The following is a 14,154-nucleotide window of genomic DNA, read 5'->3' on the forward strand; positions in this document are numbered from 1 at the left end:
TCAAAAAACTTCAAGGGTTCCTCCAAACAAAAAAGGTTGGGAATCACTGATATAGAGGATGCCATTATTGCCCCGGCAAGAATTAATTCACTCCTGGGAAGGACTGACAGGCCAGAGTTCTCAAGGCTGTGTTTCCCACCATAAAACATTCCATATACCTTTGGGATCATCTTAAATTTAGGTATCAAATAAAATCCAAGAATTTGGGAATTAATCCTCTGTTCCACAATCCTAAATTTGCCTGGGTTGGAGACAGACCTCTTTCCAGATGTGGGAGAGGGTGGGTATCAGAATGGTGAAAGACATGCTCTCTGTGTCTCAGATCTTAGGGTTCCCAGAACTTGGTGAAAAAGGATTTACCTCCTAAGGAGATATTCAGCTTTATGCAAGTCAAACATTTTGTTATGACAAAACTCAACATCTTCCCTGGCCACTATTATATATTTCGAGGACATATGACTCCAGATTTCTAGTGAATAGGTTGATCTTCCTAATCTATTGATTGCCATTGAATACGACCCCAGATAGCAAATGGCCATATATGTTAAAATGGGAAGACGAGGTGGGCAAAACCTTAGAACTGGAAGATGTGCAGGAGAGTCAAGCAGGTGCATCCAGCTCGATCTGTACATTCATTTTCTTAAGTGCCACTTGGATTGCCTCTTTAAGGGTGCAATCACTGGATACAGCTTCTACCACATGATACCCAATGGCCCCAGCTTTAGAGGTTTCCTTATTATTTTACATCCAAGCAAGTAAATCTCTTCTGAAATCTTCATAACATCATAATGTGTTGAGAAAGAAGTACAGTATGCAGGAATTATTTTTACAATAAGTTTTAAGCGTTCCTAAAACTATTTGAGCCATCAGGTTGTAAGATGTGTTTTATTAAAAAAAACAAATAGTACTGTTCATAAGTACTCCTGTGTAATGTTCATACATAACCATCGAATAAACTCCCACTACCTGTGGGAGTTTTCTGATTTGTAATCTGTAAATGGACTTTGAAACTGGGGTTGTGAAATAGAACAAATGGATGTTCTTATTGCACCTGTTCATCTAATGAGGGTTCCGAAGGGAGTGCAATATTTTGGTAGGTGATAAAAGTGCAGCAACTCAGTACATGGCGTGTCTCAGAAAAGAAAGTTGCACAAATCGGCTCTCCGGGACCTCTCAGCTCACAATGTTAATTTAATGCTGCTTTAAAGAAAGAAAAGAAGAAAAAAAACCATGATTAAGAACTACTTTTTTTTTTTTTTTTTTTGAGTATCAGAAATTGCACCTTTTAATGCAAAACAGCTAAGCACACCCAGAATACTCCTAACTGTTAGGCAATGCCATGAGCTTTTGGATTACATTACTTTAATTAAGCATTTGTTTTATCATTACAATTCATATGATAAATAACACACTCCTAACCTTTGTATTGTCTGTGCTTTACTCTTTGTAGGAAAACTGACCGGAATGAATGAGAGTTCTGCTACCATCACAGTTTCTCCACAAAACTCCACACCTCAGATTTTAGTGCAGAAGTTTGTAAAAGCTGCCAACCTCGGTGTAGTTGCTTCGGGTCAAAACAACATATACAGGTAAATTGTTCAATTGGTTTCTTTGGAAAGTGTTTTTTATATATATATATATATATATATATATATATATATATATATATATATATATATATATATATATATATATATAATTAATTTCTTAGAGCAGACCTGTAGTAACAGAGGGAGTAGGTAGTATGATGGCTTTTATTAATACAGGCCTGGCAATCCATGTAACATGACAAAACCTGTGCAGATTTTGGATAAAAATTGGCTATTTTCTTTTCTCTTTGGAAGTTTAAACACTGCTACTTTACATTGAACAGATTGGTGTTCATGATGCTTTTGTGACACAATCCAACACTATCAGGTGTCCTCTGCTGTGTGTATTTCTTACCTTGCCAGTTGACAAGCCAATTAAATTAGTCAATCATCCTACATTTATTCTCTAGTTTTTACAACAGTGAGTAGAGAAACGTGCCTCTAAATGACACTCTTGCTATTATTTATAGCAGTATAAAGAACATATGCTCAGTGCAAAGCATTGGTAGAATGCACTTTGGTGAATAGATCATGTAAACTTGGATAATCTACAATTACAACTATCAAAAGTTGCATTTCTGTGTCCTAGTGATTTGTTCAGTTTAGCTTTCAGACTCCATTAGCGTATGACCACTTTGCAATGTACCTAATGTGAGCGAGTCTGAAAAGGTAGGTCAGAGTAGTTAAGCTTACTCATCCCATAGTAAATGGTGTGAGTTGGCACTACCTCAGGGGGAGATAGTGGGAAAACAAGGGGATGTGTTTTTAAATTGCAGCTGGTCTGATTAGCTCCTTGTAGATTACCCTGGTCAGTGCTGGACATGCCTAACACCCTCTGTAAAATAATGTTGGTCTCCTGTGTTAATGGATGTTTTTCACAAAGCTTAAAGGTATTAAAAAATGCATGATTAATGCCAACTCGTCTCAGAAGGGATAAACATCATTTAGAAGACATTTTTTGATAAGTAAATGGCTTATAAGTATGTTTAGGGTAAATACTTGTAATTCGGTAAAATTGCATAGAACTGCTTGGTAGCTATTGGCAATAAACGAAGGCTGAGAGTAACTAATACAAGCATAAATAAATAAAGGTATTTATTGCTGCCTACTCACTAAATATATTAGAATTGCATGTAACTCAAGCAAATAAATATACTAAAAAGTATTACTTTGACTTTCATCTGACAGTACATAAACACTCTTAGCAGTGATTAAATAGAATATTTTTCATTTATTTACATATTACATAACAAGGTTCTGTGGAACTTCGTTGCTTTACTGTGCATCTATGATTTGTAGATATTAGCTTTTCTATGAAAACTTTTACTTTCTATCTGTTCTTACATTTTCTAGGAATCATTTTGTTTGTGAGACTAATATAGTGTAAACCATATTTGACTTGGTTTTATTAGTTTATAAGCTTATTCCACATTGTTTGACTTTTACATTACATGTATACTTAATATAATGATTGGTTTTATAAAAGCATACAAAAATAGTTGTAAGTAAACCATTGTTCACAGTGCTGAAAAGCAATGCAATTAAGCTATTTTTCACAATATTGTCTAATTCACTGCTTGGCAGTGAGATGGCCAGATTACTACCCAACTACTGTTGTGTGTATATTTACTGCTCGGTTATAGTCTTATTTACCACCTTGGCACATATTTAGCTGTAACAAGTACATAAGCCCTTACTGGGTGATGAACTAATTCAATGCCTGATCTTAACCAAAGATAGTCACCTTATCACTGAAGGGCTGTGTAGCCCTTTGTGGTATGTAGCCAGAAGATTATTGAAACATATATTTTTTTCCTGAAATATAGCTCGATGGTAATGCACCAGCTGAGTGCTCTGACATTGAAGGGTAATATCAGACTCCTCAGCGAGCTATTAGGTGAAAACACAAGTTTTGTGCTTTGGCTTTATTATTAATCCATATTTTTTTAATATTATTGTACTTGGCATTTGGGTGTCTACCAGCGCACACTATGGCTGAGTTATTATCAGGAGCTGGCCATATCACTGCGTGGAATAGAGGAGTCCTCAGGGCGGGTGAGCTTTTAGTTGTTAGGCTAGTATATTAACTTGATCAAGCTTTCATTCTATTAGGGTGATATATTATGGATGTGTAATTTAACACAACACGCTGTGATTGCAAAAGCCCTAACAGAGCAAAGAGAAACAGAGTATGGCGTTGGGTTATCATCAGACACATCATTCTGATTCACCATTAAAAAGATTTATAATGTCACAGCTGCCCTATTCCCTCACCAACCAGTCTGTTCATTTTGTTGTGCCTGTCCTGCATCTCCAGAAACAGTAGATGGGGCTAGGAGAATCAGCATTAACAGCAAAAATGTTGAGGAGACAGTCTAAGTTGTTGTGGTTGAAGATTGCTAGTCCTATATTGCTGATGATGGGCACTGTTGTCATAGTCTGCCTTTCTTTCCTTTGCGAGTTGTTTATCTCTCATTGCCTCTCTAAAAGGAGAGTATTGGATAGATTGGAATTACCAAGGTGCTACCTGAGGGACAGAGACCAAGTCATCAGAGGACCTTCAATGGCTGTACCCAACTCTTACTATTAATGTTGATTCATAGATGGTCTTAGCAGTTTGACTTAGAACACTGTTACCCCATTGGGATTTACTCTTTTGAAATGCTAAATTAAATAAAAACGAATTATTGTGGTATTAATATTGCAATGGATTTAATTTAGCATAAGAATTTCAGTCAAGAAAAAAGCAAGGAAAAAAAAGAATACAATTAAAGCATTATGAACATCAGTGAAAAGAAGAAAGCTACAAATGTAAGGCAATGCACACCGTTAATGGGTGAAGTAGGTGTCTTTTTAAGGCAATTTACTAATTTGGAAGTAGAAAACTGAAAACCTGATGAAATGGGATGAACGGTAAAAAATGAGATTTGAAGGCTAGTCTAGAAAAACAATTTAGATTTGGAAAGATTAGTTCCTTACTACACTGAAAGATTTTAATTGTAAGTCTGTGAAACAAGTGTCCCAACAACATGAAGTTCACCTGTTCTCGTTCCCCTTAGAATTTATGTAGGGAATAAAGTCCTTTTGGAAGAGTAAAATGCTTGAAGTACCGGCTTCCAGTGGCGCTTCATATCTATCATAGCTTCCTTCTGCTCCCAACAGGAACAGCTTTTGCAGTGCAGCAACAAATATAATGGTCACCTAAAAGTCTCTCTGGATCTGATTGTATAGCATAGGTAGACAAACCAAAGGGAAAAAGCAGAGTTAAGGTGGCTGATAACTTTATTGTGCCCCTTTTTGTAAGCAGTGGGAATGCTTTGCCACTGGTAATGTTACCAGTTTACACATTGGCTAGAATAAATGTGTTGCAATAACTGTAACTGTCCACATTCATTCTCTTGTTAACGCATCCCTGCTTTGACATTTTTAAATCCTTATTTAAACGAGTCATGTTTTGGCTGCTTCTACCTTTTTATACTGTGGGATTTAGTGGTGCTATTGATCTATGTGGTAATTAGTGAATGTTTGATTCTGTGAACACTGTTGCATCTCTCATCTACATGAAAAATCTTAGTGACATTACAAGCGCTTACTCTAGTCACATGACAAGGACATTTATTATTGAGCGGTCTTGGCTTCACATCGCATGCATATTTTGCATCTGGTGAAGGGTATGATTACCCAAAACATGACATTATTAAGTGCTTTGCTTTATTTTGCCCATTAAATGTCTATTTTTAGTATGTTTTCTTTTCTGAAATGATACTTTCTGCATTTGATCTTGTGCGTGTCCCTTCTTGTTTCTTTCCTTGCATATTAAAAACATGATGTTGTGGGGTTTGGTGTTAAAGATGGGCATTGCTTTAATTGTTTGCTTTACAGTTTTGTCTGACTGCATCTTGGTTTTTCCACTACAAGCTCTTTTTGCATCTGACACGTTTGCTCTGTTCCGTTGGATAATTATTAACTGTAATGTGTTCTCCTCATCGGAAATCTAACAAGTGTAATACTATTTAGGGTCACATGATTGGTATTTAAAATTGTTCCAAAGACAAATTGTGTACATGACATATTGAATATATTTTCAACTGTTCCATGTACTCTTTAGTATAAATAGTTATGTTGCCTTCTGGCAATAGGAGAATTCAGGCCCTTGAAAACTAACAATAACAACTTAATGCCTGGGGCACATAACAATGAAGTGACCTTGCCCTGTTAAAGGCTAGAAATAGCCACTTTGTCAACAAATGCACTGGCCTCTGTTTTCACTCTTGACTGTTCACAGATTTAATAAAATCAACTCCAGTGTTCATTAGGTAGCCTTGGGTGCCTGCTAAATCATCACTAGTTTCCTTTTAGTTGTATCACACTGTAGAACGTTGAGTGTTGTGGGTGTTGTCACAAGGGTCGTGATTTTGTTTTAGTTGCGTTAATATTAGATGGTTATACCCTGAGGTGTAATAAGGTTCCGCAGCTTATAGCTTGGTTTACTCTTCCTATAGATAGGGAATTTACAGAAGATGAGTTTCAGCTTTGTGTTAAAAGGTTTGGTGCATTGTGCATGGGCTTGTGTATCCACTGTTATACTGTACACCATTTCACACAACAAAAGTTGTGCCTAAAATACGTTGCTGAAAAAGAACATTTAAATGTTATTGTTAACAAAACATGAATTAAATGTGCTTGGTTTATAAATTATACTTAATGAAAAAAATCTTTCCAGCTTCTACATTTAACTGCCGTATTTGAGACTATGCGTTACAAATGAAAGTAGGAAAACCTTCCCAAATGTCATCTTGTTCTATAAATATGTATTTTTGTGTTGGTGGCTTGAACTCACAGCATTAAAATCAGTGAAAACAGATTGCATTCCTTTTTTTTACACTAGGTGGCAGCACTGCTTTTGCATCTGCTTCTGAGACATACAATATGCATGGAGTAGTGTTCCTACAAATAAGAAAACTGTTAAAACAGTCACTTCTGAATGTTTGCTGTGTGAAACAGAGCAACAAAAGCCAATCTTGGGATTGCTATTAACATATGTCGGTGTTACCACTTTCAAAGAGGCTATTTTGTTATTACTTGATTATTAGTTGTGATTAATTAGTTGAATACAATCAAATATTTATTAAAAAACATGTAATAATGTAATAGGTGTAAATATACTGGTGATTCAGGCAACATAATGTACAGACCATCCAGAAGTTGAATCTGCAAATCAATGAGATGTTCCATTTAACTCCTGGGTGCCATGTGTTATTGCGATACTGCGCAGGCTTTACAGAATGCGCTACCACTATATCACTGTCCGGGACGTTTTACAGACTATTACATTCTGTACACAAATGTTTCTGTTTTTTGATTGCGTGTTTTTTATAAACCTCACAAGAAAACCTTGTTTATTACAATTTGCAGTTACCCTGACACAGTGTACACTCTTTATTTAAGTTAAGCACATTCAAGCCCCAAGTACTAAATGGGTTAAGACTGAAATAGTGATGATTCTGGAGTTGGATAACAGACTCTGGTATAATCAGTTGGTAACCATTCTCCCATGTTATCCATAGTTTAAAATATATTTCAGCGCATTTATTTTTGTCAACTGCATATTTAATATACAATTTAAAGTTCCATTGCCCACCCAAGCTTTTTTCTTGTGTGCTGTTTGGTTGTGGTAGAATGGTGCTAACCAGTGTTTTCTTGCACATATTCATTCCACATTTGTCAACTTTTGGCTAATTACTTGAATACAGCTAGGGCAGGGCACTGCATCGTGTGATCGGCTTTCTTGCTAATAGGATTCTGTCTGCTTCAGCAGGCAGTAATTGAAGGCTTCATGTAGGGAGACAAAGTTTTATCAAGAGTAGGCCTTTGTCACAGCTTCTGGTAACCATCAGAACAGGAAAAAAAAAAAAAGCTGAAAATGAGCCTGTGTATAGAAAGGCCACATACCGGGAAGTTTAACGAACATGGAGGTCTTTTTATTTTACCACTATTAAATTATTTCTATTTCAGAAACGCATAGTTTCCTCTAACATGCACTGATCTTTTAGAAACAACAGTAATATTTGTTAGTGTTAAAACATGCTATAATGTATATAAAATACAAAAAGTTTAAATGTATGCTATAATGTATCTAAAATACTATACACTAATTTCCTATGGGCCATGGATGCCTTTATTGGCCATGTATCATTCAGTTAAAAATAAATGATGTAATCTCTCCAGATTTGTTATTGGCATCTATTCAATTCAGAACTGCTATTAAAAGGAATGTAAATATTCTCATTCTCTCTCTCTCTCTCTCTCTCTCTCTCTCTCTCTCTCTCTCTCTCTCTCTCTCTCTCTCTCTCTCTCTCTCTCTCTCTCTCTCTCTCTCTCTCTCTCTCTCTCTCTCATATCTTAGGAGCTCTCATATCTTAGGAGCTCTCATATCTTAGGAGCTCTCATATCTTAGGGAGCACAGGTACCAAAAAGGAAGAAATAAAAGACACAAATAGTGCAATATTAACTTTTCAAAAAGGGTATGCTGAAGTGAAGAAGCAATATTGCACTAGTCTTGTATTTCTTCCTTTTGGTACTTGTGCTCCAAGTTTACTGAAGAATTCTAAACCGGGCAAAAATTTAGGAACAACTTCTAAACAAAGAATTTTGAGCTGCATGTTTTATTGGAATTTGAACCATCCATTGTAGTCACAATAGTTATCACAATTGATTGTATTTGTCACAGTGCATCACTTTATATCATATTTAATAGTACTGTATTTGTCACTGTGAATTATTATACACTTTTTTATCACTTGGGAGCACAGTTGCACTTTTTTGTTTCTTCTAAGGCCTCGGCCATGATGCTTGCTGGCGGAAGCGCGCTAAGGCGCGCTCCCGCTCAGCACTGAGCCCCTACAGCCGCAATTACAGCGGCTTTAGTATGGGCTCGCCTACGCTTCCGCAAGCGGGCGGAAGCGTAGGTCTTGGGGGAATTAAAAATTCCCCCGCTTGCCGGCGCGACAGGCCGGTCACGTGAGCGGTTTGCCCAATGAGGACGAACCAGCTCCGTGACGTCACTGGCCAGTGACGTGCCCGCCCCCTGACGGCGCGTGCGGTAAGCAACCGCAAGGCCAGGGAAATCACCCGCTTTCCCTGAGCCTCAGCACGCCAGCAGGGAGCCTGGCCGAGGCCTAACTATGCCAAGCCCTGATGAAAATCCTTTAGCAGGCTGAAACGTTGGCCGTTTCTGGCTGCTATTAATTACACTCATGTTTGCTTCAACTTACCTAGTTGTGTTGTATCGTTTCTTGTAAGCCATCTGGCTGGGGTGATGTATTTGTATCTATATAATACTTATGTATGATAGATACGCAAATTTGTATGAATCATTTTAGAATATTAATAACATTTAAAACACAGACTACAAGATACATTTTTATATGATGGCATATTTAAAGGTCCATTATCTCAGAAAAGTTGTAGAGAGACACTGGAAAGCAAATTGCTGTTAAAAAAAACAAAACAAAAATAGAGTGTTAGATATTTTGTATGTTTTTATAGAAGTCAGTTCATAATTTATCATGAGACATCAAAACCATTATTTCCTTTGGCGGATATTGTAGCCTTTTTATATATATATATGCAAATATAACTTAACTCAGTATTATGGTTTTATATATATATATATATATATATATATATATATATATATATATATATATATATATATATATATAGTTTAAAAAGAAATACATTTAAAAAATAGTCTGGTAAACTGAGATTACAAAGGTAACATTAACAAAGCAAATGCTTTTGACAAAACCTTTGCACCATGATTGCACCTTTTTAAAAGTTGTGAACAGCCTGACACACATACACACACACACACAATTGGGGCAAGCAAATGGTAAAATGGTATATGAATTAAATGTGCATTTATAAATCAAGTACTGAAAACGGCTGGATATAGTATGTCCAAGAACAAAAAGGGGTTTGTGCAATATATTTATTCAATGTAGTCAACTACTCCCCACTTAAACTGCAGGTTTGTGAACTCCAACCAAAGAACTAATTGTGATTAATGCTGTCACAACAGAGATAGAATATATTCAGTCTCTCCAGAGATAGAACACATACATGAGTGATTTAGCCTCTCTACCAACACATGTTTAATTTATGCTTGGGAGTTCATCCAAAACACTACTCCACAGTAACACAGAAATATTTGTTTTATTTTTTCTATATCTATCTAATCTATCTATCATACATATATATATAAATATAAATAATCTTAAAAAATAAAATCAGTTTATTTTATGGTGTGCTCATTTCCCAAAGCAAATAAATGTTGAATTATAAATTCAATATTCCGGTTTTTGATAAGATTAAGTGTAGCTATCTTGAAAAAAATATAAATGATTATCAATTTATTGTAGATCAATTATGAACTCCTTTTTCTAGCAAATCCTGCCCTGGCCGGTTGAAAGCTACACCAGCACTTCAGAGATTACGCTGTAACTATACTTGACCCATGATAATTTGTTGAAAAATGTAAACCTTTGTTAACATAATTGTAAGAAATGCTCTCTCTAACAAAGAAGGGGCAATTATAGTTCATTAAAACATTTATCCAAACTGGGGTGATGGCTAACTTTTTTAACTGTTTTTTTTTTTCTGTGTATCCTTTTTCCTTTTTTTTTTGTGTGATTTGTTTAATTGAATTTGTGGTTATAAGATAATCTATATTCTAATATTTAAATAAGAAAAGTATAGTATTGAAATGTCGAAACATCCAGAAATCTGCATAAACTGCACCTGAGGTATGAGACCATATTTTCTCTTGAATCATTTAACAAAATAGGATTCAAATATGCCTGTGAGCTAGGAAATGGTAAGGTTAGGTGCTATATCATTCTTATACTTAAAGCAGCAATACTACATTCCCCCCCCCTTTTTTTTTCTTCTTATTTGTAAAGCATGTGGCAATGTATATTTCTACATTCTTTCCTAAGCTAGCAATTGTTTGGTGTTCTTGTTATAAATCTGTAAAAATCGTGGTTGTGTGCCTAACATAATGGCCGCCTTTCAGACTCAGTCAGTGTAACTCAGCAGCTACAATGTATCTAGATATTACGAAGGTAACATTGAGTATTATTACAGTGTACAGCTCAAACTGCTGGGGATATTAGCAACAAATGATCACAAACAGGAAATAGTTATAAAAAATCTTGCACGGCTAAAGCCTGCTATAGAAATCAAAGGATGTTCGGTATAATAAAATGCATTAAAATGGTGTTGCGTTAAATAAATTTAAAAAATCACTTATCTAATACTACAGAATTGATTTATTTTAAAAAAAACAAGATTTCACTTGTTTTGCTGCTTTAAGACACAAGAATACTGTTGATTTAGTCCTTGATAATTAGCAAATCATTGTTTAATAAGAAGACAAAATCTTACCTTATTAATCACCAAAATTACACTGCACTATTTAATAAAAGCCCAAAGCCCAGCAACTCTTTAAAGCACTGCAAACTTTGAAGACGTCAATAAAAATATGAAATATTTAGACCTGTAGTGCAGCGGGAGCTGCAGGGCCTCTGTAAACCATACTTACCCGTGGCTCCGGCGGCTTCCTTCCGGCGTCGCCATGGCAATGCGGCGTCAAAATGACGCTGCGGGGTCATGTGACGTCACGTTGCTATGGCAACGTGACGTCATTACGCCGGAGCGAGGGTAAGTTGGGGTTGGGGGGGGGGGGGGGCGCGGGAGTGAGGGGACAGCCGGCAGGGGGGCGCAGGGAAAAAAGTTTGCGCCCCCCTGCTGTAGTGAATTATATTTGGTGATGTCTTTGTATCGGTTTTGTAGCTGTGAACAGTTTGCCTCTTCGAAATAACAATATATTTTAAGGAGTTACATGTGCTGTTTATTTGCAGCATTAGAAATCTATATACATCGCCAACACTGGCAAAATCTACAACATAAGACGTTTACATTTAAAACAAAAAACAAAAAACAGACCATCAATAGCACTGTGGTGAAACAAACACCGATTTGTATACTTATATAATAAAAATTATAGCACTTATGTAAACTGGTTAACACGATTTAAATGACTTGTTATGTTTTCTCAACTAGTGTAATGTGTTAAGAGATTTTGATGTGATGCAAAAAAAGAAATTACTTCTCATTTAAAGAGAATCTGTTTCCTGCTTAAGTGGCTAATATTTTAATTAAGTCTGGTGTGAAGTTTTTTGAGTATCTTTGATAAACTCCCTCTTTTATGTTGATGGTAATTAAACAGATCCCTAAAGAGCACAGTATGTGCTGCGCAAGGCCCATGCTAATTGTCAGACATGAGACACTGACCAGTTGGTTTGCTTTTGAATAGCCAGTGCCGTGCTGTCAGCAGAGCACTTTTATTTGTGTGCATTGTTAGCTGTTGTCAGGGCTAACTGAGTCCTATTGTGGCTGAAGATGTTTCACAAATTGAGGCAGATGGCTCTGATTCAGACACGTGTCATTCAGAAAGGGGAGAGGGGATTGGCCTGCAGAGTGGGGTCATAGAAGGTCACAGACCTGCTCCATACTTGTTAGTGTTTTCAAAAGGCCATGTGCAGCAACTTCATTGTTCTCAAGTTAGCAGGAAAAAAAAGTGTCTTGCGCTTGGCATGGAATATGAAGATCTAGGCTGTTGCCATTCCCTTTCTCCCCCTCGCTCCGTTCTTGCTACGCTTGCAGAATGAATTAACAGGATTGACAGAAGTTCATTGTACCTAAAATGGCTTTTCAGTCAATTGCAGAGCATAAAAGGACAGTTTTGCTTCTAATTGCATGTAATTAGGTGGATTTTCGTGTCTTGGAATTTTGCTAAATTCTACACCATTTATTCAAAACAAATTTGTATGTTTTATTCTTGGGTATTTAAAATGCATTATTTTGACAAATCTGAGCTTCATTGGGACATTATTCACAGTATAACCAAATATTTGAATAGAACTAGATAATGTTTTTGAAAACTTTTTCTTCTGGTTCTCATTGTATGTCTTTACTGTTTGCATCATTTTGGTAATTAATGTAATGTTTAGCTGATTTATTCAATGTTCTGGGCACCCCAGAAAATCCAAGCCCTCTGTCCAGTCTTCATACTTGTCTGCAGTTTGTCATTGTTGGTTCAGCTTATTTCGTTATTTGTTTATTGTAACTTCGGATATGCTTTTAAAATAAGGTGCACATCTTAGCCTGGCAGATCTTTAACAAAAAAAATGAAGTAGAATATGTACATTTTAGATGGCATGTAAAAACTGGGTTGATATCGGTTGTGCTAAATATTTAAACCATATTATGCCTAAAGACACACAAATAAATGATGATATATTTTATGGATAGACTTTCATTTTCCAAGCATGCTTCTATTACTACTGTGAAGCACTATACACATGGATGGCGCTACACAAATAAAGATATATGTACATAAGGTTACAGGGTTATTACAAACAGATTAGCATTTTACTGTACAAGGAAACAATAGTCCACAATTTACTCTATATCACCCCCTCTCTTTTTTTTTTCCTTTACAGATTTGCAGCTAAAACTGTGCACAGTGGGTCACTGATGCTAGTCACAGTGGAGCTGAAGGAAAGCTCTACAGCACAGCTCATCATAAACACTGAGAAAACGGTGATTGGTTCTATTCTGCTGCGGGAGCTGAAGCCTGTCCTGTCCCATGGGTAACCTGCTTACATCTGGACTTATGAATCTGGCACAAAGCAAAAGTGCCTGGCATCCACTACTGCTGCCTTTCATTTATAATAATAGCCCTTCCATCTGGCAGTAGTGGGAAGAATACACCATGGACAATCTTGTCTCCTGCGTTAGAATGCTAGTATCTATCATGTATGCAAGCAGTTGCAATAGTTGCGCTTGCTAACCAAAGATCATATGTTTTTCTGTCAGTTATCTCTACTTTTAAACACATTTGCCATTTGTTACATTACCTTACTGTTAAAACAAGACATTGGACAGTTACATTTCAGAAATGATCAGTTTATGTAAACCACAGGCTTCAAGTAACAGGAGCATTGCAAGTATTTTGTTCACAAGTGAGGCTGAGAAACTCCTCAGTATTGGTGGGTGCATGGCATGTGTTGACCACTCCACTGAAGGGACAAAAGGAAAAGCGCGAATGCATCCGTTTTATGTTTGAAAGAAATTAAAGACCTTGCTTCACGTTTACCATTTACTTTAAAAGCCTTCTATGAAATTAAGTCTACCTTGATGATCATTTTACATGTTTCAAATTATTCTCTTATGCTCCATTATTTTTGTTCAAATTCTTGAATAAATTTGGTTCGTGAACAGGCTACTTGATTCATTATTTCTTATCACAAAATATCACAAAACCAACAAAATTAGTAATATTTGAGTGGGAGATAAAGGATCGTTACTTATAATCTCTGATTTGCTGAAGACTGCGAGAATGACAAGAAGGCCTTTTACCACTTCATGTCAACACAGGAGCGTCATGGGTGCATCAAACAGCTTGTAAACTAATTATTGTAAATTGAGGTTTTTTTCA

At 36.2% G+C, this 14,154-nt stretch overlaps 1 protein-coding gene across 6 annotated transcripts in view; it reads left to right on the forward strand.

The window, feature by feature from the left end:
* The window catches only part of AP3B1 (adaptor related protein complex 3 subunit beta 1), a 285,331-nt gene extending 271,392 nt beyond the window's left edge, over positions 1 to 13,939 (forward strand). For 4 of the 6 annotated variants that reach the window (XM_075591004.1, XM_075591033.1, XM_075590995.1 and 1 more), the window contains 2 exons: positions 1,451 to 1,589; positions 13,157 to 13,939. In XM_075591004.1, coding sequence (XP_075447119.1) covers positions 1,451 to 1,589; positions 13,157 to 13,310 — 293 coding nt within the window. In that variant the 3' untranslated portion in view covers positions 13,311 to 13,939. Of the gene's footprint in view, positions 1 to 1,450; positions 1,590 to 10,037; positions 10,120 to 13,156 lie in introns of those variants that run through there. The other 2 variants (XR_012799929.1, XM_075591023.1) reach the window with 2 other exon arrangements.
* The last annotated feature ends 215 nt before the right edge of the window (positions 13,940 to 14,154 follow it).

The sequence above is a fragment of the Ascaphus truei genome, chromosome 1 (genome assembly GCF_040206685.1).
Source record: "Ascaphus truei isolate aAscTru1 chromosome 1, aAscTru1.hap1, whole genome shotgun sequence".
In the NCBI taxonomy this organism is placed as follows: Eukaryota; Metazoa; Chordata; class Amphibia; order Anura; family Ascaphidae; genus Ascaphus; species Ascaphus truei.